The 26,717-nt window shown below is 35.1% G+C and overlaps 1 protein-coding gene across 7 annotated transcripts in view; it reads left to right on the top strand.

Moving 5' to 3' along the window:
* The first annotated feature begins 877 nt into the window (after positions 1-877).
* WASHC3 (WASH complex subunit 3) overlaps positions 878-26,717 on the top strand; it is a 132,874-nt gene continuing 107,034 nt past the window's right edge. For 6 of the 7 annotated variants that reach the window (XR_006819574.1, XR_006819575.1, XR_006819576.1 and 3 more), the window contains exons 1-5: positions 878-1,003; positions 1,606-1,704; positions 11,363-11,428; positions 13,365-13,472; positions 17,177-17,287. Coding sequence is in view for 3 of the 7 variants with exons in the window: in XM_046011097.1 (XP_045867053.1) it covers positions 953-1,003; positions 1,606-1,704; positions 11,363-11,428; positions 13,365-13,472; positions 17,177-17,287 (435 nt within the window). In the remaining 4 variants the exon portion in view is untranslated. The remainder of the gene's footprint in view (positions 1,004-1,605; positions 1,705-11,362; positions 11,429-13,364; positions 13,473-17,176; positions 17,288-26,717) is intronic. The other variant, XM_046011096.1, reaches the window with a different exon arrangement.

Here is a 26,717-nt window from a genome sequence, read left to right on the forward strand (position 1 = left end):
AAAAAGCTACCTTCTCTGGATTTCTCAGAGGATTTAGGAGCACCTTTTATATGTGGTATATTTGCGTGTACGTGGGCATGCACATCCACGTGTGTGCAAGTGCACAACTTTCTGAGATTGTTAACACCTCCGCCTAGATGCAGCACTTCTAGACTCTATATATCTACCCTAAACTATAAGCTTTCTGAAGGCAGAGACTAATTCTCCACCTTTTGTACTAAGCATCTTAGTATGTACATAGAAGGGGTTCCAAATTTTGGTTTGGTGGCCGTCCTAGGTCCTGTAGGTGTAAGGCTGCACAAACAAAATCTGAGCCAAGATCTTCAAATCCCTGATGCAAAGTTCTGTCAGGTGTCTGTTGTACCTTTTTGATGATCTAAGTGGGTGTCATTTCCATCGGTGTTTGCCTCACTTGTAGCATTTGACGTTTTAGTTCATGTTTTTAAGTCCTTAGGAAACAAGTTTTGTCCCCTCCTTCAGGGCATAAACCTCTCCCAGTGCAGGAAATTCAATCTTTGCATTCCCCACAGGACCTAGAAGAGTATCCATCACTTAGGTTTTCAAAATGTGTATTTTTTTATTAACGAATTACTTAGCTATTTATATAACAGTGGGGTAAGCAGGGATAACCTCAACCAGACTCAGTGTTTTCCTTTTTTTGTTTTGCCCCCTTTTTATGACTTTACTGTTAAAACCCGAGCCTTGCGCCGCCCCGCGCCTCTGCGTCTGACGTCACAATCCAGAGTTGAACTACCAATCCCAGAATGCCGTGTAAAGAGGCGGGTTCTACGGGAGCGCCCGAGTGATTGGCGAGCGGAGGCGTTTCCTTCCGGTGGGGAGGGCGTCAAAGGCGGGGACTAGGGGGAGGTGTTTCAACATTATTACCGGGTTGGGCGGGCCCCGTCTGGGAGGGGTTTGTGCGTGAGCCTTGGGTCCCCCGCCCGCTGAGGAGATGGATGAGGACGGGCTTCCTCTCATGGGGTCAGGCATAGACCTGACCAAGGTTTGTAAAAAACCGAGTTGATATTTAGGCAACCTGGGAGGAGGTTGAGGAAGGGACGCTCGGTCCCCAGGGACACCCCATCTCTCCATATCCAAGTCTGTCCCTGGCCCCGGGCCTCTCTGGTCCCGCTCGGGGGGCTGGGGGGGGTAGAGTCCCACAGTTCACCTTAAACAGGGTTCCCTCTTGATCCGTCTAAGGGGGTGGTGTGCCTTTCACAGCCTTTGCTTCCCGTGTTCAGAGTCGCTCTACGTACGTTTTACACGATGGCGGCAGAGGCAGGTCGCGACCTCTAACCCCATGTCTTTTATTTAGTCCCCAAGTTTTTTGTGTGTGTGCATGTGTGTTGCCTTTACCTGCTAAAGTTCCCACTTGTGAATCCAACGCCCTTTCTCAAACTTTGCAACTTCTGTCCTCATCGGACACCCACCCCCACAGTTTAGAAAAACAAGTTAGTGACTATTCATAGTACTTCTAGTAACTCTTATAACGTAGGGGCACATAGATAAATAGATAGATGGATGTACATATACAAAATTGATGTCAGGGCCTTTGCACGGTGTACTTTGTCCTGTGAAAATCATGTTTGTTTTTACATAACGCAGGTGCCAGCTATTCAACAGAAAAGAACGGTGGCATTTCTAAACCAGTTTGTGGTGCACACGGTACAGTTCCTCAACCGCTTTTCTACGGTTTGTGAGGAGGTAGGTCTGGATACTGGCTTAATGAGTAGCCTAGAAATCATCTTGCACTTTTAAAAGTGGCAAATGAGTAAAACAAAAATTACAGTCTGTATATTCATGTACCATCACCTCTTGTCACCCAGTTATTGTGTTAACACACCTTATATCCTCTCTGATTCTGTATCATCAATCTTGCATTCCACCTCTGCTGAATTAGTTTTTAGAGACCTTTGTGAGATAGTTCACTAAGGCTTATGTGCCTAAAGAGAATAAAAGGAATTCCAAGATTTCACAGTCAAAACCATTTCTTTACTTTGAAATTTTCTTTTACCCCAAAGTCTTACATTTCTAAGTACACATTGTTTTCAGTTTATATTAAAATTACTGGGGCGCCTTGGTGGTTCAGTCAGTTAAGTGTCTGCCTTTGGCTCAGATCATGATCCTGGGGATTTACCACCACACTGGGCTCCCTGCTCAGTGGGGAGTCTACTTCTCCCTTTGCCCCTCCCCCTGTTCACTCTATCTCTCTCTTTCTCTCTAAGAAAGAAAGGAAGTAAAAGAAAGGGAGAGGAGGGAGAGAGGAGATTGGGAGGAAGGAAGCAAGGAAGGAAGAGAAAGAAGGAACATCTTAAAAAAAAAAATATTTAGGGCGCCTGGGTGGCTCAGTGGGTTAAGTCTCTGCCTTCGGCTCAGGTCATGATCTCAGGGTTTTTGGATCGAGGCCCACATCGGTCTCTCTGCTCAGCGGGGAGCCTGCTTCCCTTCCTCTCACTCTGCCTGCCTCTCTCCTTACTTGTGACCTCTCTCTCTCTGTCAAATAAATAAATAAAATCTTAAAAAAAAAAATTATTTAACATTCCTTGATCCAAAAGGTGGTTTGGGAATTTGCCTGGAAACATTAACTTTAGTATCAAATATCATTATGAAAATAATAAAAATACTTTTAGCAAATCACTACTTAAGGATTGGGTATCAGATTCAGGAACCCCTGTTTTGTTTTGTTCTGGTTTTTTTTTTTTTTTTTTTTTTTAAAGACAAAAAAGAGAATAGGGAAGAAATAGAATCATGGGTTGAAACTGGGTATAAGAAAGGAGGAAAAGGAATAAAACAAGATCATTCACAGGTGAATGAATAAAAACAGTATTTAATTCATTCTGTTTTATTTATAAGGTATAGCTTCAGCAAGTAGTTTTTGTTAGGTCTATTGTTATTAACAAAAATTGTATGGAGACAAGAAAACTTTTTATTGTATAACATCCGTTATTTTTGTCCAATTCACAGTCTCTAGTCCAAATCTCTTCTGCCTTCTCACTGAAGCAAAACGAAGTGAAATATGATACGATAATTGATAAAGTAAGGGACTCAGTGCATTATATTTCATCTAACAGGCCCAGAGGCTAGGTGCCTGCTTCCATGAGTTTTATCTCATACCAACGCCTCTCTAAATGGGATGTAGAATTGACGGACTAAAGAGCGATAAACCAAGGATTACTGGATTTAGTCCTTCAGTTTTTATACCAGGGTAGGTGGGGTGGAGAGAGTCAGTTTAAGGATTGTTAGCAGAAAAGAACAGATACTCCATCTCCATACTCCTTATCACCAGGTTAAAAAAAAAAAAAAAAAACAGTAACCAGCAAACAAACCTATGAAAGCAACTCTGGTAAGCTGCCCTGAGGCAGGGGTAGCCCCTCACCTTTGTGGTGCTTAATAATTTTTGCTGCCTGGGAAGTGAGTGCTATTTAATGAAGACTAAGTTCAAATATAACAATAATCCTTTCTTTTTTAATGATTGCTTATGTCTTATCCAAGCCACATGATTCACCCTTTAACCCCCTTCTGTTTCTCTCTCAATTTTCCCTCAACTGTTTTGAATGTATCACTCTTCCCTAGCTCTTCCTGAATCCTAGAGAAAAGTTCCTTGACCAAAAACCCATGAAGTTTAAAGGTAATTTATTGCCTTTTTATCCTTAATGAATGGTAGTCTAGGGTTGACACTAACTCATTATTTACAATTCATATTTTAGCAGTTTGGATATTTATGTCAATTGTAGACTGTTTGCTTGGTGTGATGACAATAGTATTTATTGTGTGCTTACTCTGTGCTAGGCTTTGTGCTAAGTGTTATACATGTATTCAGTCATCACAGACCAGCCCTTTGAGAGAGGTCCAATTTTCTATTTTTTAGAAATACAGAAGTTGAAATGTAGAAAGATTTAAGTTATTTTCTTAGTCCTTATTCAGTCAACATATATTTGTGTGTATAGTATTTATAGTTGTAGTCACTATTCTTACTTTCCCACACTCACACACTCAAACCTAATAACAGGAAAAACCAGAAGGGTTTCACTCTTCTCTTATATTGCACCTTCTGATGTGGGTGAGAGGCATGTTTACATCATTTGCAAATAAGAGACTGTAATGAGCTATTTCAAAATTTATTTTTTAGATTTGTATTCTCTTCTTTGGTATGCCATGTCCATTTGGTGTCTTTTTTGATATGATAAATCGCAAGGATATAATATATGTATTCAAACGTCAAGTGCCATTTTTTTCTCTTTGAATTAAGATCACTGTGACTTTTCAAAATGGGTTGTTATTTATTAATGGCACCTATTAGACTCATTGGTCCTTGTTTAGTTAAAACCTTAAACAAGAGCCAAAATGACTATGTCTCCCTCAGCAAAAAAAGAAACTCAGACATTATTTTTTTTTAAATTGGAAGTGAATTGGGGAAAAAGAAAAAACCTGGGGGTTTTTTTGTTTTGTTTTGTTTTTTGTTTTTCCCATAATCTGGTTTGAACCAAACCCAAATTATAACAACTTCAGTCACAGCTAAACTCAACCTGGAAGTAAATTTGAAGCAAATGGTTAGGGCTCTTTCTTCATCACTAATACTAGTTTTAGAGTTCTCTAATAAAAAGAAAAGTGAAGGGGCGCCTGGATGGCTCAGTGGTTTAAAGCCTCTGCCTTCGGCTCAGGTCATGATCCCAGGGTCCTGGGATGGAGCCCCACATCCGGCTCTCTGCTCAGCAGGGATCCTGCTTCCCTTCCTCTCTCTCTGCCTACTTGTGATCTCTGTCAAGTAAATAAATAAAATCTTAAAAAAATTTTTGAAAAAATACCACGGTACTTTGTAACTCTTCTGATGACTGGAACCAGGGTAAGAAGAAAGGTTGAAAGACAGAAAGGAAAGTAGTTGAATCAGACCCAAGTTACAGAGTTCTGCCTTCACAAATCCCCAGTTAGCATTTCTATTCTGGCCCTAATCAGAAAAATCTTATGGTGGTACATTGAGTCTGCGAATTTAAAAGGGAATGGAATGAAGAGTACAATGCAAGTTCTATGCATATCACAGATAAAACTGAGCAGAAATTTAACCTTATAATGAATTTTGAAGTGAAAGGTATTCTATAAACAGGGCAATTACATGTGTTATTTTGACTCTGACTTGTAACCCTAGAATATGGAGTTTTTAATCATTTTTTAAATATTCCAAACTATTTCTTTTTTCTAAATTCTTTAAGAATAGGAAAAATTACTGAGAATAGTCATATAACCTAAAAAATTTTATCATGCTTATCATCTGCATCCAGTTTTTAAGCACACCATTGGACTTAACCTTCATCCAAATAATCTTGCTTAAAACTATATTTACTGCTACAACTTTTATAACTGCTTTTACAACTTTCACAACTGCTGGGCTTAAGTGTCAGATGAAGACTAATAAAACCATCGATTGCATCTCTTTCTGGCTTATAAAACACATTCAACCCAGTGTGATATACCAAGGGATCCGTTGTTTTAAAATCTTTCTCTTTTAGAGAATTGGATGTGCAAACTGGGTATTTTACAAACCTGAAAAGCCACAGTATTTTATTTTTGTTTCTATGTTCAACTATGAACTCCATATTTCTTCCTTTCATCTTCTTTTTCACTTTAATAAAATGCACCGCCTTAGAAATAGGTGGGAGATAAATCAAGAAATTTTCAGCTTATCTGGCAAACTTCAGGTACTTTGCAAATTCCCTTATTGTCCCAAACCAAGTTATTTTAGGTTTGCTTTTTCCTTTTAATTTAATTTATTCTTTTGTGTGTTCCAAAATTCATTGTTTACGCACCACACCCAGTTCTCCATGCAATACATGCCCTCCTTAATACCCACCACCAGGCTCACCTAACCCTCCACTCCCCTCCCCTTCAAAACCCTCAGTTTGTTTCTGAGAGTCCACAGTCTCTCATGGTTTGTCTCCCCGCTCTGATTTCCCCCAACTCACTTCTCTTTTCCATCTCCCAGTATCCTCCATTATTCCTTGTGCGTCACTAGTGAAACCATCTGATAATTGACTCTCTCTGCTTGACTTATTTCACTCAGCATAATCTCCTCCAGTTCCGTCCATGTTGATACAAAAGTTGGATATTCATCCTTTCTGATGGAGGCATAATTAATATTCCATTGTATATATGGACCATATCTTTATCCATTCGTCTGTTGAATCCTTAGCAAAGATAAGCAGATGGTTAAGTGGATGGGAACGACTTGTTATCTTTCAATTTTGTCTTTCTGCTAGAACTTTCAAGATGGGGACAGTTACTATCATTGATCATGTTTCCTGTATCCATAATTATCTACACTTTAGCCAGTGGTTCTCAACCAAGGAAGATTTGGCAATATCTAGAGGTGTTTTTAGTGGGGGTAGCAGTCAGAGATTCTACTAAATATCCTGCAGAGCACAGGAAGCCCCTTGTAATGAAGAATTATCCAGCCCAAAATGTCAATAGAGCCAAGGTTGAGTGGTTTGGAGTTGTGGAAAGAAAATGCAGGAGGCATAAAAATCTTAGAAATGAACTTCAACAACCCAAAAATGAAGCCAGGTACACTTTTGTCAAGTGATGATGGCTTTCTAAAAATATATATATATGTTTATGTATGTTATGTCAATAATTACATGGGAACAGACTCAAAAATATTCATTATGCTGAATTATCTTTGAAAAGCAGAGGTTCTTGGGGCTCCTGGGTGGCTCAGTTAAGTGTCTGCTGTCGACTTGGGTCATGTTCTCCAGGTCGTGGGATCCAACTCCTTGCTCCTTGCTCAGCCCAGAGTCTGAGTTTCTCTCCTTTTGTCCCTCCTGTAACACATGCTCTCTCTCTCTCTCTCTCAAATAAAAAAGTTAAATCTTAAAGAAAAAAGAAGAAAAGCAGTGGTTCTTAATTTTGCCATGGACCCTTTGGCAGTCCAGTGAAATGAAATTAATATTTTTAAATGCATAAAATAAAATGTGAGGGATTGCGAAAGATACTGATTACATACTTTAAGGACCTCAAAATTGTGATACAGTAATATGTCCTATATTAGAGTATTAAATTATAGAATCCAGATTAACATATTTAACATGTTTAATATTTTAGACTCAAAATTCAGCCTTTGGAAAGATGGAGAATACCTTTATGGATAATAAAATAATATGATATATCCACAACAAAAATCTTCCCTAGCCAGGAGGAATAGCCTTTTGTTGATCTGATTTTGAGAAAATCAGTTATATCCTGTTTGTAAGCTTGGGGTATATGAACTTGGATAGGGAAAAAAAACCTCTATATTTATTTTTATTTACCTCTAATTTCCGTTTCACACTTTCTTTCTTTGTTTTTTTAAAGGTTTTATTTATTTATTTGACAGAGATCACAAGTAGGCAGAGAGAGAAGGAGGAAGCAGGCTCCCTGCTGAGCAGAATGCCTGATGTGGGACTTGATCCCAGGGTTTCATGACCTGAGCCGAAGGCAGAGGCTTTAACCCACTGAGCCACCCAGGCGCTCACATTTTCTTTAAATTTAGTCAACAAAGGGGCGCCTGGGTGGCTCAGTCAAATAAGGGTCTAACTCTTGGTTTACACTCAGGTCGTGACCTCTGAAGTGGTGGGATCCAGCCCCATGTTGGGCTACACACTCCTCATGGAGTCTGCTTAAGATTCTCTTTCCCTTTCCCTCTGTCCCTGCCCCCACTCACATGCTATTAATTAATTAATTAATTAATTAACTAAAATCTTTTAAAAGTATTTAGTCAACAAAAATTACAGGAGAGACTCTTGCCAGCAGAAATCATAGATCTTTTTATATTAAATTAGTAACTTCCTTATATTTCACTATTACAGTTATTATTAAATTAGATATCAAAGATATTGAAATAAATTATTATAAATTAAAATATATTGATGTTTAGATCAATGTTAATGTCTTGCATGAATAAATCTTTCATGTAATCTTGTTTTATTTAGAAAAGTCATTTTGGTTAGGTTTTGATAATCATAGGTGAGAATGGGTAAAGTGAGTGTCAAAGCAAAAGGGTGATACACTAAAAAAATCTGTTTCCAAAAAAACTAGGAATTACTGCTTTAGAAAGTATAACCTTTTTTTCCCAAGCCTCTTTAGTTTTCCTTATCAACAAGTAGTTTTCCAAATATTTTCATCATTATTTGCTTATTTACCAAGTCTTGTATTAAAATCCTTAACCTATCCTGTGTCAGTATTTTAGTATCCATTTAAGGACTATTTAGTTTTATCATGTAACCCTGAAAAATTTTTTAAATACTTCCAGTATTTAAACAACATCTATTTTAGGAAATTATATCAGAATAATTTGATTCCTTTTTTTTTACACAGTAGCATATTAGTCTTTGGGAGAACTGGATTGATGATTTCTTAGCTTTCATTAACAAAAATTCTATTTATGCATTGCCTGGGAATTTTCCATCTTGGCATTTTTTAAATTATATTTTGAGGGTTTTTTTGTTTTGTTTTTGATTTTGGGGTTTGGGTTTTTTGTTTTGTTTTGTATTTTTAGTTAATAAACTTTTTTGGAAAAGTTTGCACTGAGTATTGTACATAAACAATGAATATTGGAACACTGAATCAAAAACTAATGATGTATTTTATGGTGATTAACATAACACAATAAAAAGCTAAAAATTTTTAAATTTAAATTTAAAAAAATAGTTTGAGGTTCACAGCAAAACTAAGCAGAAAGTGTTGAGTTCCCCATATACTCCTTGCATCCCTGAGTTCATGGAGCACAGCCTCCCCTATCAACATCCCCCACCAGAGTGGTACATTTGTTACAATCTATATTGACACATTGTCATTACCCAGAGTCTATGGCATCATGTTTTAACAAAGTATAATTCTTTCAAACAGTTTAAAATTCTTTCAAACATAGTATCTGGAGTTGGAACGTTTGAGTTCAGGTTATTTTACTTGTATAAAAACTGTTTTCTCTCTTTAAAATTGGCATGATAACAGTTCCTGCTTTATACATTTGGTGTGAGATTTCAAATGATATGTTGCATACACAGTGTAGCATAGTAAGGTAAATGTTCAAATGTTTACAATAATGGTGATTATTGCTTAAAAGTACACTTACTTATATAGAAGCGCCTGTGTGGCTCAGTCATTTAAGCACCTGATTCTTGATTTTGGTTCGGGTCATGATCTCAGGGTCGTGCTTTGGGCTCCTTGCTGAGTGTGGAGCCTGCTTAAGATTCTCTCTCTCCCTCTCCCTTTGTCACTCCCCTTTCACCCCCTTCAGGGACACATACTCTCTAAATAAATAAATAAAAGTACATTTATATAAATATATCTAAGCAAAATTAATTTTAATTCATATTTTTCTGTGTTTATTTTAATCCAACCAATACAAGTAGTTTTAAATAAGCTAGAAATTATCTCACTTTACAAATTGTTGTAGGATTTCTACAATTATTAAGCTTCTCTAATGAATTAAAAAACTGATGAAATTTGCAAAAATTTAATTTCCATGATTTCCAAGAAAACACTTATAATTTGGAGAGGAATTCATTCATATGATGATTTATAAACCTGTATTTATGTTTACATTAAAACCTTATGTGAGCAAATGCTAGAGCTCAAAGTTAAACTTAGCTCTGAGTGCCATTTAAGCCTAGATGTTAGGGGGCCTGGGTGGCACATTCAGTTGAACCTCTAACTTTTGGTTTTGGCTCAGGTTGTGATCTCAGGATCATGAGATCCAGACCCAAGTTGGGCTCTGCACTGGGCACAGATTCTGCCCGAGATTCTCTCTCCTCCTTCCTTGCCCCTCCCACTTGTGCTCTCTCTTTCTCTCTTTATCTCTCTAAAATAAATAAATAAAACATTGTTGTTGTGTTTTTTTTTTAAAAAACTAGGTTCTAATGTATTATTTCTTAATTATAGCTTTGTAGATACCAGGGTGCTCATCTTAAAAGCTCTAACTCCACTGTGGCTGCCTTCAGTTTTTTCCCCTCTAAATGTGGGCAAATGACCATTTCTTTTCTTTTTTTTTTCTTTTTAAGATTTTATTTATTTAGTTGAGAGAGAGAGAGCATGAGAGGGGAGAAGGTCAGAGGGAGAAGCAGACTCCCCATGGAGCTGGGAGCCAGATGTGGGACTCGATCCCGGGACTCTGGGACCATAACCTGAGCCCAAGGCAGTTGCTTAACCAACTGAGCCACCCAGGCGCCCTCAAATGACAATTTCTTGGGGGTGTTAAAATTCTGCTTAGGAATTAGTCAGGATCTTGATAATACCCCAGAAAGCAGTCAGAGTGCCACACATCTGCCAAATGGTAAATGGGCCAACTGCTCTTGGACTGTATTACAGAGTATAATAATGTTAAGGTTTAGAATGTTTTAAGTAAATGCTCTTATGGATCATATTTTATGATGTTACTTTTATTTCTCTGGCTGTAAATAGTATACACACGTATGGGTAATTTAATTGTACAGAATAACTAGAGCATGGTAAGCTTTTGGTTCTGTTTTATCTTGGATTTTGATGGTAGGTTGATTCCTTTTGCTTTTTAGTACTCTTGATTTTTTTCTCTTTGTTTTATTTCTTTCCAACCTGAACTGACTCATCTTCTAATTTCATCTTCCTTAATTTTCAAACTTAAAAAATTTAAATTTGGGGGGTGCCTGGGTGGCTCAGTGGATTGAGCCGCTGCCTTCGGCTCGGGTCATGATCTCAGGGTCCTGGGATCGAGCCCCACATCCGGCTCTCTGCTCCGCAGGGAGCCTGCTTCCTCCTCTCTCTCTGCCTGCCTCTCTGCCTACTTGTGATCTCTCTCTCTGTGTCAAATAAATAAATAAAAATCTAAAAAAAAAAAAAAAAAAAAAAATTAAATTTGGGACTAATTATGTATACTAATTGCAAAACTTGTTTAAATAACTTAAAAAGACAGATCTTGTTCCAGGCAGTGTTGAGCTAATTTTTATTCTTTTTTTCTATGAAGAATTTCTTCATTCATCAACAAACAATTATTAGACTCCTGTTAAGTTTTAGGTACTGTTCTGGGCATGGGGTCTATAACAGTGAACAAAAATCTCTGTTCTGAAAGAAGTTTACATTCTGGTCCCGGTGACTGATTATGGCTCTCATAATGACTCTGTTAAGGCTGATAAGGTAATTTTTGCTTATCTGTGAATACAGTTTATATAAAGTAGCCATGAAACATATTAATGAAGATAACAGAATCCTTGAGCTCCCATTCCTACTCATGTAAATAAGAGAATATTGTATTAGAAAATGACTAATACTTAAACCATAGGGATTTTTTTTATTATTATTTTCAAATCTGCCCTTTGTTATCCTGTTAAGAGTTCATTATGTTCAAATCTTTCTTCTCCAGAAACTGGCAGACCTTTCTCTTCGTATCCAGCAAATTGAAACAACTCTCAATATTTTGGATGCAAAGGTTTGTATTTCGAATAACTTAGAGTATAAACTTTGCTCCGCATATACCACTTTCTCAGTCATACTTAACTTTAATTGCATTTGGAATGAATTCAGTTTAGCTCCTGCATCCATGAGGTGGTGTAGTGTCTTTTTGTTTGTTTTAATTCATTATAATTACAAAGAAAATGATACTCATTATGAACCATTAACTGAGTTTGTTTAAACGTAGACATGAAATTTCTTTCATTATTCTAGTCAAAAGCATGTGAGTAACTTGTTAACAATTCAGGGTGTTCTGTAGTTCACTTCATTTGATGGAAAGTTCACAATTATAGTAATCATTTGATAACACAGTAAAAATTACATAAAACTTCAGATTTTGCTCCAGAGCAAAATTTGGAGAAAATATCAGCTATTTTCTGTTTGCAAATATATTTAAGGCTAATGAAAGTACCAATTTGATGTCAGAAATTACATAATATAACTAGCAAAAATAAAAAAGAGTTTTGATTTTAAAGTTTGATTTTAAAGTTTGATTTAACACAGTTCAGTGTTTTCCCTGATTATAAGATAATAATTAGTATAATTATATAATAGTATATTTTTGTGACTTTGCCCTTTTATAAAAAATTAATCTGAAAAATACATATTGAATATTTATGGGAAAGGAAAATGGCTAAAGCTTTAGCATAAGGATCAGAATGTCTAGTTTGTGCTTTCTATATCTTGTGGACTTCAGCCGCTACATTTCTCTCAAAACATTTCTGTAGCTTGGAAATTTAGAATACCTGGCCTTGACCATGTTGAACATACTCTCCTAGCAGCCATATCTACTTGAAACTATTTGGGCCAGGGGCACTGTGCTAAGTACTGTCATCAGTCAGCAGTTCTCAATGAATATTGCTGCTTCAGATCTTATTACCGTTACTTCTTTTTCTCTTCATTATTCTTCATTATGAGTATGTGCCTTATTTTAATGCTTGAGGGAATTCTTGAGTTAGAGTCCATAGTCACAAGTTAAGATACTGTATGGACAAAATTAGCCTTAATTATTTCCATAGCCATAAAATTAATCCCTAAAGTTAGCCAAACATCTGACAAATATCTATCACTGATATCAGAATGAAATCAGAAAAGAGAGTTTGCTTGGATCCTGCAAATCCAACCTGAAATACATAACCACTTGACATCATGCCCATCTTTTGTCTATGAAAAAATAACATATTTTAGTAACATTTAGTGGTAAATGTTTAAAGAAAGAAAAAAATAATGAGCTATGTCAGACATTAAAATGTGATGACAGAAGTTATGTCAGTTCCCAGATAATTCAAACTTAAAATGTGCTGCAAAGGACTTTTTTTCTACACAATATGTTTAATAAAATTTTTTTTTACAACTTTGTGAGTTAAGTTTTCTTATCCCCACTTTCCAGGGGAGAAAATTGATATTAAGGAGGTTTACAGACAGTCACATAACTTGTGACTTAACCTTAGACAATCTGACTCCAAAGCCCATGCTTTTATTTCTTATACTAGGATTCCTTATATTTTTAAAAATAATTCCTAGGGAGAGAATGATTATGAGTGAAGTTAGATTTACGAGAAATTATTTGAAAATATTTTATTTGTGAATACCTTTTACTTTTAAGTAGTTTATGGCATGGGGAATTTCATACACCAAAGACGAGCTTTTATATATCCTGTTTCTATAGGCTTAAAAACTTAAGGTACCTATCAAAAACACACACACTTAGAAACTTACAGCTATTATTAACTAAGCATCTAATATAAATAATATAGTATAAAATGATATAAATATAATAAAATACTCATAATGAAGAATAAATATTCTAAATATTTATGGTTTATGTTATAATATAAATATATAAAATAATATAAATATAAACTAAGAGCTAATATTCTCTTCAAATGCCAACATTAATTTTCTTTTCTCAGTTGTCATCTATCCCAGGCCTAGATGATGTGACATTTGAAGTATCACCTGTAAGTGTCCCTGGTGTCACAAAAGAATCACATTCTGAAACCACTTCAGAGAAATCACAAGTAAGTATTTAAGTTCCAGGAAGCATGAGCAGGTCTTCTTGGTTAAACCAGACAAACCTAGCAGCAGGTTTGAAGGAAGTTAAATAAAGATGTAAAACTTTGAATAGTAACATTTTAAAACCTTGAAATAGAAAAGGAAGTTTGAAAAAAGTTAACTGTTTTATGGTTATTTTGAAGAACTCCCTGAAGTTAATATTTTCTTTGCCTATAAAAGAGAAACTATAAATAGGACTAAGAGAAATCTTGAACATAACAGTGCTCTTCAAGTTCACTATGGACATTTTTCCTACATTTTTCTAAGGATACTTTTAAAATGTCTTATTATAAAGACTTTCAAACACACACAAAAGTAGAATATTACAATGAATAACTAAATGTCCATTACCGAGATTTCTCTGGTAAAAATTTTCTTACATTTGCTTCATCTATTTTTTTTTAATCACTTGCTTAAGTGAATCTCAGGCATCATAGCATTTCACCTCTGTGTAATTCCTTGAGCATCTCTGAAAAGTTTGGGCATTATCATACACAATATAATTAACAGTAATTCCCAAGTGTCATCTAACCCCTTGTTACTCAAAGATTACTCCAGGTACCAGCAGCATGGGCATCACCTGGGGGCCTTGTCAGAAACAAAGAACTTCAGGCTCCATCCCAGACCTACTGAATCACAATCTATATTCTCGTAAGATCATTGGGTGACTCATAGGCTCTTAAAATTTGAGAGATACTGATCTAGAAATATCAAGTATCTAAAAAGTGTGGTTTTGGAGTTGATTTGTTCAAATCAGCATGCTGGTAAGGGCCACACTTTATTATTTTTTTTTTTTAAACATTCTTTTTTTCTTTTTTTTTTTTAAGATTTTTATTTATTTATTTGTCAGAGAGAGGGAGCGAGAGCGAGCACAGGTAGACAGAGTGGCAGGCAGAGACAGAGAGAAAGAGAGAGAAGCAGGTTCCCCGCCGAGCATGGAGCCCGATGTGGGACTGGATCCCAGGACGCTGGGATCATGACCTGAGCCGAAAGCAGCCGCTTAACCAACTGAGCCACCCAGGCGTCCCAGGGCCACACTATATATTTGGATCTTATGTCTTAATGTTCATTTATGCCCTGCAATCATTTAAATATTATATTACTTTTTATTTCAACAAATAAAAATTTGTACTGTTGCAGAATAGATAGTCTCTAGTGTATCTGAGTGAGGTATTAAAATTCAAAATAAAATAATCACTAAGATAGTGGTCTATCTAGTAATACTGAACAAATTGACTTCTTAGCTATATGAGATTCTGCATTTGTACCTAGAGATTCTTTTCACAGAATATTTTCTAGGTTATGATTATGTTGGCTGTGACGATAATGACTAACATGCAGAGGGTGCTTAACTGTTTATCTCGGAAGCAATTCTTCTAAGTGCTTTTCAGAAATTAACTCATTTAATTATCACAACAGCCCTATGAAGTAAATACTATATTATCACTGCTACTTCACTGATGTATGAAATGATATACATAGAGGTTGAGTTACTTACCGAAGGTCAAAAGAACAAGTGTAAGAGCTGGAATTTTAACCCAGGCAATCTAATGCCAAGAGTCCTAGCTCTCACTTGCTGTGCTACACTGTCTCCAGCACTTATGTTGAATTCATTAAATATATTGAACACACATGGTACGAGGCCATGGGAGGAGCCATAAATTTAGTTATGTTTTGGGGGAATAGAATAGATGACCATTTACTTAACAATTAGATATTAGAAAATTTAACATCCATTCAATTAATATAGCAAATTGTATTATCATGGCCACTGAAATATATATAATATACAAGAAAAAAATCCAGGTGTTTTAGAGATGTTTAACCTCACAAGGTCCTTTTAATTAAATATGGACCTTGCTTTTTCTAAAACAGGCATGTATAAAAATATTAAGAAAATGTTTTCACTCAACCTTGTAGTTATTCGTTGGTGGATATTAGCCATCATATGTTTAAGTGGTGATATCTGTCTAATTTTGAATATTAATTTTTTCAGGTGTTATTATGAATGCCATCTGTAATATGTATTTTAAAACTTATGCAGTTGTGTTGGTCCTACTTATTTAAGGTCTCAAAAAATTGATTACAAGTAATCACAGCCAAATTTTCTAAAATTAAAAATAATCTGGTATATTTTGTTAATTTTATTTAAAATATATATATTAATTCATTTGGACAATTTATGAAGATCTGTTGGCTTCCTGGGTTTAAAAAATTGTGGTCAAGCTGCATGTTGAGTAGCTTAATAAAATACCTGTTCAGCATGTTAATATTCAAATCAACTTCTTATTTCTTCTGCATTGTTATTATTATTTTTTATGTAAAATATTTTGAGATGGACTTAAGTACTACTTAACACAGAATTTCCATGGGCATTACAAACTCACTTATCTGATAGAGGATAATCATGTACTTTATAAATCACTCATTCATTTCAGTCTCTAATCTATATGAGTCAAAGACCCAAGTCTTGGATTCTGCATACTGGTTTTTTCTTCATACTGATTTTTCTGCAACTTTAATTTCATGGTTCAGATCTTATCATTACTCACAATAGAACATCCAATTGTGCAGATTGAGATTGAGAATAAAATGAAGGACAGTTGAGAGATATGATAGAGGATTTAACCGGTCATTCAAATAGCAAAGGTGTAAGGGCTGACATAATTAAACCTTGTTGAGATCTTGGTTTTTAGGCAAAGTTAAGGCTGAGTTTTGAAATTCGTTGATCCTATGTGTAATTAATTCTCATTTGTTCCATTGTACTATTGTATGAGTTTATTGTCCATAATTTTTTTTAAAAAACATACTTGGGTGTTGTTTGAATTTTTTATTTAATTAAATGTTTTGGATTTTTTTGTATTCATGTATTCTAAAGATGAATTATATATATATATGTATAAATATATATATATATATACACACACATACACACGCTCAGTTTTGTATAGTGTTATATAATGGGAGAAACATTTATTCATTTAACACAGTACTATGCAAAGTGAGAACTGCCTATATGATAAAAGCATTTTATCTAAAAAGACCATTCCCCAGTATTCTTTATTGTAAGTGGATTAACATTCATAGTTCCATCAGTAACTGAAAGATACAAAACTAGATAATTTTGTTTGGAAAAATGGGCTTCTCTTCTGCAGATTCTCCATGCAGTGCTATGATGATAGAATAGCCATATACACTTAGAGTAAAATTATGTAATAAATGAGAAATTCAATTGTATAGGTGGTAGTTACCTAGAAAATCAATTTGCTATCTGCTAGAGTTGAACCACTGACAAATCAAATAGTTTCATTAGCTTTATTAAAAGTTTTATTAAAATAATATGTTCAGCTATAATTCATGTTTTATATTGACACTCTGGGGACAACTAAAGTAGAATTCTAGTATTTTTTAAGCCATGAATATATTTGCATTTTTTAAGGAATAATATAAGTTGATATTAAATGGAACTTCCTCTGAAATCATATTTAAGTATTTGTAAATATTTGGAAACATATCCCATAATTAAATTATTGGTATTTAAATTTAGAAATAAGATTTTTTTTCTTATATTGATTGCTTTAGAATTATAAAAAGATACACCCCTTTTTAAGTAACATAATGGACCCCTTCTATGAATTGTCTAAAGATTTGCACCCAATACTCTCTACAGCAGAACAGTTTACAAGACTCTGGACCACAGGAAAGTGAAGTAACACCAGAAAATATCTTAACTGTAGCCAAGGATCCAAGATATGCCAGATATCTCAAAATGGTTCAAGTGGTAAGCTGATTTGGTCTGTCTTCTCTGTCTAGCAGCCTCATTTGAAATTCTTAACCCTAGAGGTTTCATTGTTACTTTTCCTATCTGAGAAAACTGCTAAACTGAGTGACCAAGTTTTCTACTCTCTTACTTCTTTCCTATGTTTAATTAATACCCTGATAAAAAGTAAACAGAGGTCAGATCCTTCTAGTTAAAATTGAGTCACACTTCAAATTAACCTAGTTTAATATAAATTTATATAAATTTTTTTGCTTTATGTAAAATTATCAGCAAATCTTAGAAATATTGTTTCTTAAATCATATGACTTTAACTTAATTCCTATATGCTAGTAAAAATAATGGGATTTGTGTATGTTTATTCTGAATTTCATCTCTCAGTGGTTTGATCATAGAAGAGAATTTAAGTCTCTTAGCTATTTAAGGTAGATCTTTTAGTATTATATGATTTCAGAATTCATTTTTTTTCCTGAGATATCATTACATGTTCTAATACCAAAAGTATCTACAATTGCCTGTAACAGCAGAATTTAATTTCATTTCAGTAGAAAGTCCTACTGCAGAGGTTGAAGGAGCTAGCTCTTCATCATTTTTTTGGTTAATGAAAAAAATAATGTATTTTTCAAATTCTATCAAGCAAAAGAAGTACTAATATTAAAGAAGAGGCAGTTTTGTTTTGCTGTCCTTGACATTATTTATCACCCAATAATTTAAAAACAAATAGTGTCTGGCAGAAAGAGTGGATTGGTTCATTTAGAAGCAACAGAAGTGACATTGGGAAGAAGAAAGTACATTCACTTTCCCTAGCTGTCAGAAGAAATGAATTTGTCACTTGCATAATTCTTCATTGACAGCCAAAACCCTGGGTTCTAGGCTTTGGGAAAAAATAAACCAGACTTTGAGATGAAAATATATAATGTTCTTTTGTAAGAATAAAGTAGGGTTAGTTTGTGCATGAACTATGATAAATAAATTTTTAAATCTAGAACCCAGTGAGGCTCTGCTAAGCTTAAAATATGGACTGTTAAAAACTGTCTTACTCTTTCAAACAGAAGAGGAAAAGTTTCAAAATGACTCTGGAACACTTTTTAGTCTTTTCTTGCTGAACATATGTAAAATAGGAAATAGAAATATTTACTAGATGATATCTACAAGAATGCCTAGAATCTTTGGTAAAAGACTACATCTTAGGATAATTGTTGTATTCTTAATACAGTGCTTTTGACTTTCTAAGAACTTCAAAAACTCTTATTTTCCTTTTTAGTATAAATTTACTGTCCATTTATTCCACAAATATTTATTATACACTCACTTTAAGGTACTGTATTAGGAAATGTCTAGATTTATTTAGCCAGGTAAGGTTCCCAGACATGACTGAACATTTTTATTTTTGTTATTAATTACGTAGATAAATTCCATTGTTTTTCAGATTCATAAGTATATCGTGTGTGTGTGTGTGTGTGTGTGTAAATGACTCAACTTTTCTAATCCTATGGGCTTACCATCTCACTAGGAATAAAAGCCAAAGTTCTTCACGAGCCTATGAGATCCTATACAATTTAGATCCCCTGTTACCCTTTTGATCTCTTATCTTCATTCACTCTCCTCCAGCTCTCCTGGCTGGTTTGATGTTTCTTGAATAAACATATAGACAATCTCCTGTCTCAGCCCTTTACCTCAGCTATTCTGCCTGAAACACTTTTTCCCAGGTATCTTATCTTGATGGTTGGTTCCTCTACTTTTTTCAGATTTTTACTCAAATATTACCTTCTCTCTGACCACATTCCTTCTTCCCCTTCCTTGCTGTTTTTTCTTCATGTAACTGGCCAGTAAGATATAAAATACAATCTATTTTACATACTTTGTGTCTTTTCAATTACTAAAATACAGACTCTGTGAGGGTAGAGATTTTTTTGTGTACTTGGTGTTCTTTGTGTAGAGAATTTTTTCCTAGACCAATACCTGGCAAATAGTATTTACCTATAAATGAAAATACCTACATTTTCCTCTATGCCATTTTACCTTTTGAAAAGTTTTGGGAATAGATTTCTTTTTTACATCAGCTCAGTGGTTTTCAGACTAAGAAACATTATCAAAACATGTTACTGATTCCCACTATACTAAATAAGAATCTCTAAAGTTAGGACTAGGAGCTGGGCATATGTATAGCTCTTAAAAATATTTTATACTATATGTAACATTAAAATATTTTTTATTTTAAATAAAAATTAAATTAAAATATTAAGAAATTAAAAAATTAAATTAAAAAAAATTAAATTAAAAAATTAAAATATTAAGAAATAATAGCTCTTGTTTTTTGTTTTTAACTATCATTCTATGGCATTGCTTGGCACTTAGCTTCAGTCTATCCTTTTGCTTGGTGTCACTTGAGTATGAGTAGGGGTTCAATTTCCTCTGCCTCAGACTTTTCCTGTTTTTAGCCCAATTTTCCTCATTTCAGTCCTTTGCCTCTCTTTTGACCTTGGTATGTGTGTTTCTAATTCCTAAACATTTCCAAGGTCTGGAAGTGCTACTTGTGGCATCCACTCTTCTGACACGTGGACTTGGCCTTCCTTTGCTATGCTAAGTCATCAATCACTCTTTTATCTGCTTTTAATTTCCATGTGTAATGCTTCATATATTCCTCTTAGTCATTAAAATTACTGTTTGTGTTTTATTTCTTTTTGCCTAATTGTTTGAGGGTAATTTTCAAGAAGAAAAAGGGGAGCAAATCTTTATACTGCCATCCTAAAACTGCAAGTTCATCCAAGTTTAATTTAATTTTATTGTTCTCAGTTTATTGTGCCAACCTGAATTCCCAGAATCTTCTTACCCAACTTTTGTTTCCTTCTGCTCCCAATCCTGCATTTCATTCTTCAGACAAAACCACAAACCCTTCTCAATATTAGTTCCATAGTTTTCCACCTCTGAATCTAGAATCCCCTTCTCCTCATTACTACATATCCAAATTCTACTCATTTGATATGTTCCGATGGATACATGTTTGACATCATTCAGTTTTGGTTTTGTTTAAATTTATGTATGAAATTGTTAAATCAATTCCCTTCATTACATCCTTTATCTGTAGAGGATGAAGTTTTTAGCCACATGACAATTTATCAGTGCTCTAATTTGAGCAAAATTAAGCCACCAGTACATTTGAATAGCTAATGTCCCCATCATGGCTAATATAATCCTTCTACTGGTTTGCAACATGTTTTATGAAAGCCTGATCTAAATCATCCATCTGGTCAGGTGACCAAACTCCATTTGATAATACAACTGTTGACTTCTTTTAGCCTCACTTGGCCAGGGAGTTGGAAGGGTTCCTTTGTTTGTGTTCATGTTTAAGAATCTTCATGTTCAAGAATCTCTGTGTGTGTGTGTGTATGTGTATAAATTCATTTATAGGTATCTTCCACCTTCTGTTGTAAAACATTGTAAGACATTCCTTTCAAATGCCAGCTCCCACTGATGAATTCCTTTCCACTAAGTATTAATGGTCCCTGAAATTTACTTATTTTGATATTACAGGTTTGCGCTCTATAAACACAGGCCTTTTTTTAGGCTGTTGGATTTGTTTTCTATTTGTTTGTATTTCTCCTCTTCATAATTACCTGCTAGTTCTTCTACTCTTTTTTTTCTATCATATTATTGTTACTCATAATCTTGCAGTTTTAACTGAAGATTATTTTTATTCTTCAATTTGAGTTTAGAGCCCCTTGATCGTAACAGTGTGGGTCTTATTAAACATAATCTTTTGGTTCTTCTGAACTATTTAACATTTTTCCAGGAGTATAATCATTTTAGTGTCATAAGTTGTTACCCATCATGGTTCTTCAGCAGCATATGCATAACTAGTTGTGTTTCCTATATCCATATCTTTATGAAACTACAATTTTAACTGGAAAAACAGATGACAATACCACCCTGCTCTAGAAATTGCCTCACAGCAGTGAGAGTCATTTAAGGCCCAATTTAATCTGTATCGTTGATTCATTCAGTTTCTGTCAATGATGCGGGAAGAATCTGGATGGCATTGTATCTCTACACTTCAGAATAGTAAATTGCCCTATTTTCTGTTTAGTCTTCTAATCAGTTCATTCTGCTGAGGTAGTTTACTTCCTTGAGTGTGACTGAATACTTCCAGGATTCAGAGGGATTAGAAAGAAAATCAAGTTTGACCATGCACTATATAAAGGAACCTAACCCCAGCTAATTCGAGAGAGTAGCTTCATTAGAAATTGCCTTATCTATATTAGAAAGCTTCACTTTCCCAATGAAATTGTAGATTTTTATTAAAATGCCCAGTTTTTCTCAACCTTAAGATGATGGCTAAGGTTCCTCTTGTTTGCCTACTACTAAAAATTTAGTTTTGGGGTGCCTGGGTGTCTCAGTTAGTTAATTATCTCACTCTTGATTTTGGCTCATGTCCTGGTCTCAGGATTGTGAGATCAAGCCCATGTCAGGCTCCTCACTGGGCGTGGAACCTTTTTAAGATTCTCTCTCTCCCTCTCCTACTACCCTTCCCCCACTCTAAAAAAATTAGTTTTAGTTACTAATTAGAGAAAGACCAGAGTTGTCCTTCAGTTATTGGTTTGATCATGAGTAGTTTGTCATCCATCGTACACATTGCTTCATGTTATAAAGCTGAAGCCTACAATTTAGAATGTAGGGAATTATTTGTATTAACAAAAGAAAAGGTAGAGTAGTCTCAAAAATACCTGTCTTCCTGAAAAAAATCACTATATACTAACAGTATAAAAATCTCCTAAAATACCCCAAATAACCATTTCTATACCCTCAAAAGGAAATTAACAATGCTATAAGTTCTCTTTCCTCTTAAGGACAATAATGGAATTTCTTTCATTTTTAATTGCCTTTATATTTTTGGCATTTAAAAATATGAGTTGCTTCTCCATAAGCAGAGTCTTATACCTATAATTCTACTTATGTTGTTTCTTATCTTTTCCAAAGTGTAAGAGTCTTCCACTCGCTGTCTTAATACTTAATAGCCCCTCAATCCTCTTGTAATCCATTCTTTTGCTTCTTTCCTGAATTATTGCCTAGAACCATTTCATTCTGTCTAAGGGAGTAGACAAGTATTTCTCAAACCCATCTTCACTAGTGTAAAAGCTTAAACTTGCTGGCTATCCATGTAGCAATCATTCATTTCAGATAGAGAAACATAAAAAGTCCTACAAATTACAAATACAGTTTTTTTTTTAAGATTTTATTTATTTATTTGAGATGAGTGAGAGCAAGAGAGTGCACAGAGGGAGAGGGAGAAGGAGAAGCAGACTGCCAACTGAGCAGAGAGCCTTTACATGGGCTTAAGGCAGGGCTGGATTCCAGGACCCTGAGATCAGGACTTGAGTGAAGGCAGGCACTTAACCAACCAATCGACCCATGTGCCCCTACAAAATTTTTTTTTTTAATTTTCAGGCTTCCTAGATGTCAGGATAAGCTAGTCTTTTTTTGGCTTTCTTTCTAAGCTGCCATGCAAACTTCCTTTCCCTGAGTCGTAGCCATTTCCTAGACCGTGCTGCTTTGGTATTTGCCTTTGCTTCACTTGCCACATACCTGCAAATCTGTTTTAGAAACTAGGCAATTCATGATGTGAATAGAGCTATTATGCCAAGGAAATAAATCAGTCAGGGAAAAACAAATACCATATGATCTCACTCGTATGTGGAATTTATTATTTATTTATTATGAACATACAATGTGTTATTTGTTTCAGGGGTACAGGTCTGATTTATCAGTCTTAACACAATTCATAGCACTTACCATAGCACATACCCTCCCCAGTATTTACCACCAAGCCACCTCATCCCTCCCACAGCCGTCCCCTCCAGCAACCCTCAGTTTGTTTCCCAAGATTGAGTCTCTTATGGTTTGTTTTCCTCTCTGGTTTCATCTTGTTTCATTTTCCCCTCCCTTCGCCTATGATCCTCTGTCTTGTTTCTCAAATTCCTGTGGAATTAAAGAAAGAAAACAGATGAGCATATGGGAGGAGGGAAAAGAAAAAAAGGAGAGAAGGAAACAAGCCATAAGTGACTCTTAATGATAGAGAATAAACTGAGGGTTGGTGGAGGGGGGTGGGTGGGGGGTGGGCAAGGTGGGGGATGGGTATTTAAGGAAGGCACTGGTTGTGATGAGCACTGGATGTTGTACGTAAGTGATGGATCACTGAATTCTACTCCAGAAACCAATATTGCATTGTATGTTAACTAATAAAATTTAAATAAAATTTTCAAAATAAAAAGTAAAAATAAACTAGGCAATTAAAACTGCTTAATTATTATAAACTTCTGTGAACAGAAGCCAACAGAATCTTTCAAGTGTCACAAGCAACCAGTTCACAGAGAAATAAATAGTACCTTGCTTTTTGATCTCCACTACCTTTTTCTGTCACTCCTACATTACTGTGCTCTGTGACATATAAGACTAATTACATTTCCAAAAACTAGTTGTTATCTGTGACATAATTTGAATACCTAGGAGTACACCTAGATCTTTAGTTTATTTCTAGGATGCTACATGGTATAGTTTCTTTTTTTTTTTAATAAAAAATTATTTATTTTTTAAATTTCTTTTCAGTGTACCAGAATTCATTGTTTATGCACCACACCTAGTGCTCCATGCAATATGTGCCCTCCATAATACACATCACCAGGCTCACCCAACCTCCCATCCCCATCCCCTCCAAAACCCTCAGATTGTTTCTCAGAGTCCACAGTCTCTCATGGTTCGTCTCCCCCTCCGATTTCCCCCAACTCCCTTCTCCTCTCCAACATGTCCTTTTTCAAGTGGGTCATCGTAAGCATCAAATGGACTCAACATGGTATAGTTTCTTAACTTTGTCATATAGTCCTGTGTGACCATGGTCGGGTCATGTCACCTCTCAAGGCTTCATTCAGTTCCCTCATATATAAAATGAGATCTGAAGTTCCCTCTAGGTTTATGATCTATATTAATTGATCCCCAAATTTGGGTCTCATTATAATGAACATTCCTGGAACACCTGCTGGCATTTTCTGATTTTTTTTTTTCCTTTTTAGGCAAGTTTTACACAAGATTTTTCAGTAGTAGTGTTGTGTTCCAAATGTGGCAGATAATTGATTCTGATTTAACATTTGTTGTCATAATAGTGCAGCACAAGCCTTTCCTAAATTACATACTGCTTTTATAACTTAACTGGAATTGTGTACATACATCACTTTTCCAATAGTTCTCCCCTTTTTACTGGCAGAGCTTGGTGAATCCTTTGCCAGTAATAAACTCTGCATTGGGAAAATCGACTTCTACATTAAGCTAATGACTTGTATTTTTTGAAACCATATTTGCCAAAACAGTCTCTTCGGACACTTGGACTTTTTTAAAGCTCTATTTTCTTTGGCGGGCTTAAAATGTGAATTGAATAATCTCCTTGGTTTTGGTGGTTCTGATGCATCTGTTGCCAGCAGTGGATGTTGGCTTGAGGAAATGTGACTTCCATTACCTAAGGTTGAAGACTCTCCGACTGATTATTAAAGATGTTCATCAGGAAGTTACGCACCTTAGACCTGAAAAATAATCAAGAGTACAAGTAGAGTACTCTCTAGATTAGGTATAGTTTTTGTAAAAGTAGTTAAGGACTTTAAAACCTTGTTTGGGATATGACCCTAGTGTGACTTCCCATGTCTGGAGAGTTCCAGGGTAGGTTCCTCATCATTGATCAACAGTGTAGTCAAAAGCAGGAGCTGCTGATTCATATGTAGTTAGGGTTGTGGAAGATACTGGTACAAATTTAGTGTAATAACTACATGATTTTTTCATTGTTTTTTGACTCTGTATTATAATATTAACATGTGGGTAGTTTCCTTTATAATACCTAAAGTTTACTGTTCAGTATCAAGGTCAGTATTTTTTTAATACATAATGGTCAGGGTACCGTGGAAAACTTTCTGTGGTGTTTTAGCTCCATTTTGTGCATCGAAGATAAAAGCCGCATGTATAATGATCGATTTCCTACACATGTGAATGTGGATAAAGATGGATAAAGAAAAGATACAAGTGAACTTTTGCCCATTTAATTAATTGTATGATTTAGCCAACTTTGCCAGTTCAAAAGGTAAATATTCTGTCTTTCCCATCAACTAAATGGTCAGCCAGACTAAACTAAACTACAACTGAAAGAAAAAAACAAAGCTTAGCAGAATAATAACTTTGAATTGAGGTAAATGGAACTCAAGAGACCACAGTTATCCTCCTTCAACTACATTCATTCTCATATCAAATGCAAAAAGAATTGGGTAGAGATTTCTCCAAAGGCAGAAAACTATGTCAGTTAGCCACCAATTGTATTATCTGTGCTTTTCCATAGCCTGAGTATCTGGAAAACCTAGAAATAGGTAACTGTTGTATTTTTCGCGTAAGGGGGGAAAAAACTACTTATTCTCTGCTAAAGTCAGTGAACTTAGCCTCTAAGGAAACCATGTCTGAAAAATTATCATGCCAATTTTACTGAAAAGTGTTTCACTTTCCCAAGAAGAATGTAGATTTTTGTTAAAATATCTGATTTTTTTTAAAGATTTCAAAATCACTTAGGATTTTTTAATATTTTAATAAAATATTTTTTAATATTTTAATATTTTGGCTCTCTTTTGAACCTTCCCCAAGTTGCCTGGAAAGTTAGGGGGTTCAGAGCCCCTGTATTAATTTTGTATTTAAAGATTATATTTATTTACTTGACAGAGATCACAAGTAGGCAGAGAGGCAGGCAGAGAGAAAGGAGGAAGCAAGCTCCCAGCGGAGCAGAGAGCCCGACACGGGGCTCGATCCCAGGACCTAGGATCATGACCTGAGCCAAAGGCAGAGGCTTTAACCCACTGAGCCACCCAGGTGCCCCCCGACCCCGTATTAATTTTAAACGATGTATTTGCCCTTTTGTTTATTTGCTCTTTTACTTGTATATGTTTGTTAGGAAACAGTAAACAATAATATTGCTAAGTTCAGATTTTAAATTTCTTGTTTTCCCTGATATATTTGTTTTCCTGATTTCTCATTTTCTTTAGAGTACCAAAGGAAAAAAATGTAGTGGGCAGGTGCTGCTAAGTTAGATGGTTGTTAATATCCATTTGGTAATACTCTATGCACCTACTTTATCTGTTCCCCATAATATTCTTTGCTAATGCCGCTTCGCCATAAATATATAGCTTAGAATATTTTACTGCTGATACCACATACTTTTCATTGTAGTTTTCTTTTTTATTTTACTTATTTTTTTTATGTTCAGTTAGCCAGCATAGAGTACATCATAAATTTTTGTGGTAGTGTTCAATGATTTCATTAGTTGTGTACAACACCCAGTGCTCATTCCCACACATGACTTCCTTAATACCCATCACCTGGTTATGCCATCCCCCACTCCTCTCCCTTCTGTAACCCT

Source organism: Meles meles, chromosome 7 (genome assembly GCF_922984935.1).
Source record: "Meles meles chromosome 7, mMelMel3.1 paternal haplotype, whole genome shotgun sequence".
Classification (NCBI taxonomy): domain Eukaryota; kingdom Metazoa; phylum Chordata; class Mammalia; order Carnivora; family Mustelidae; genus Meles; species Meles meles.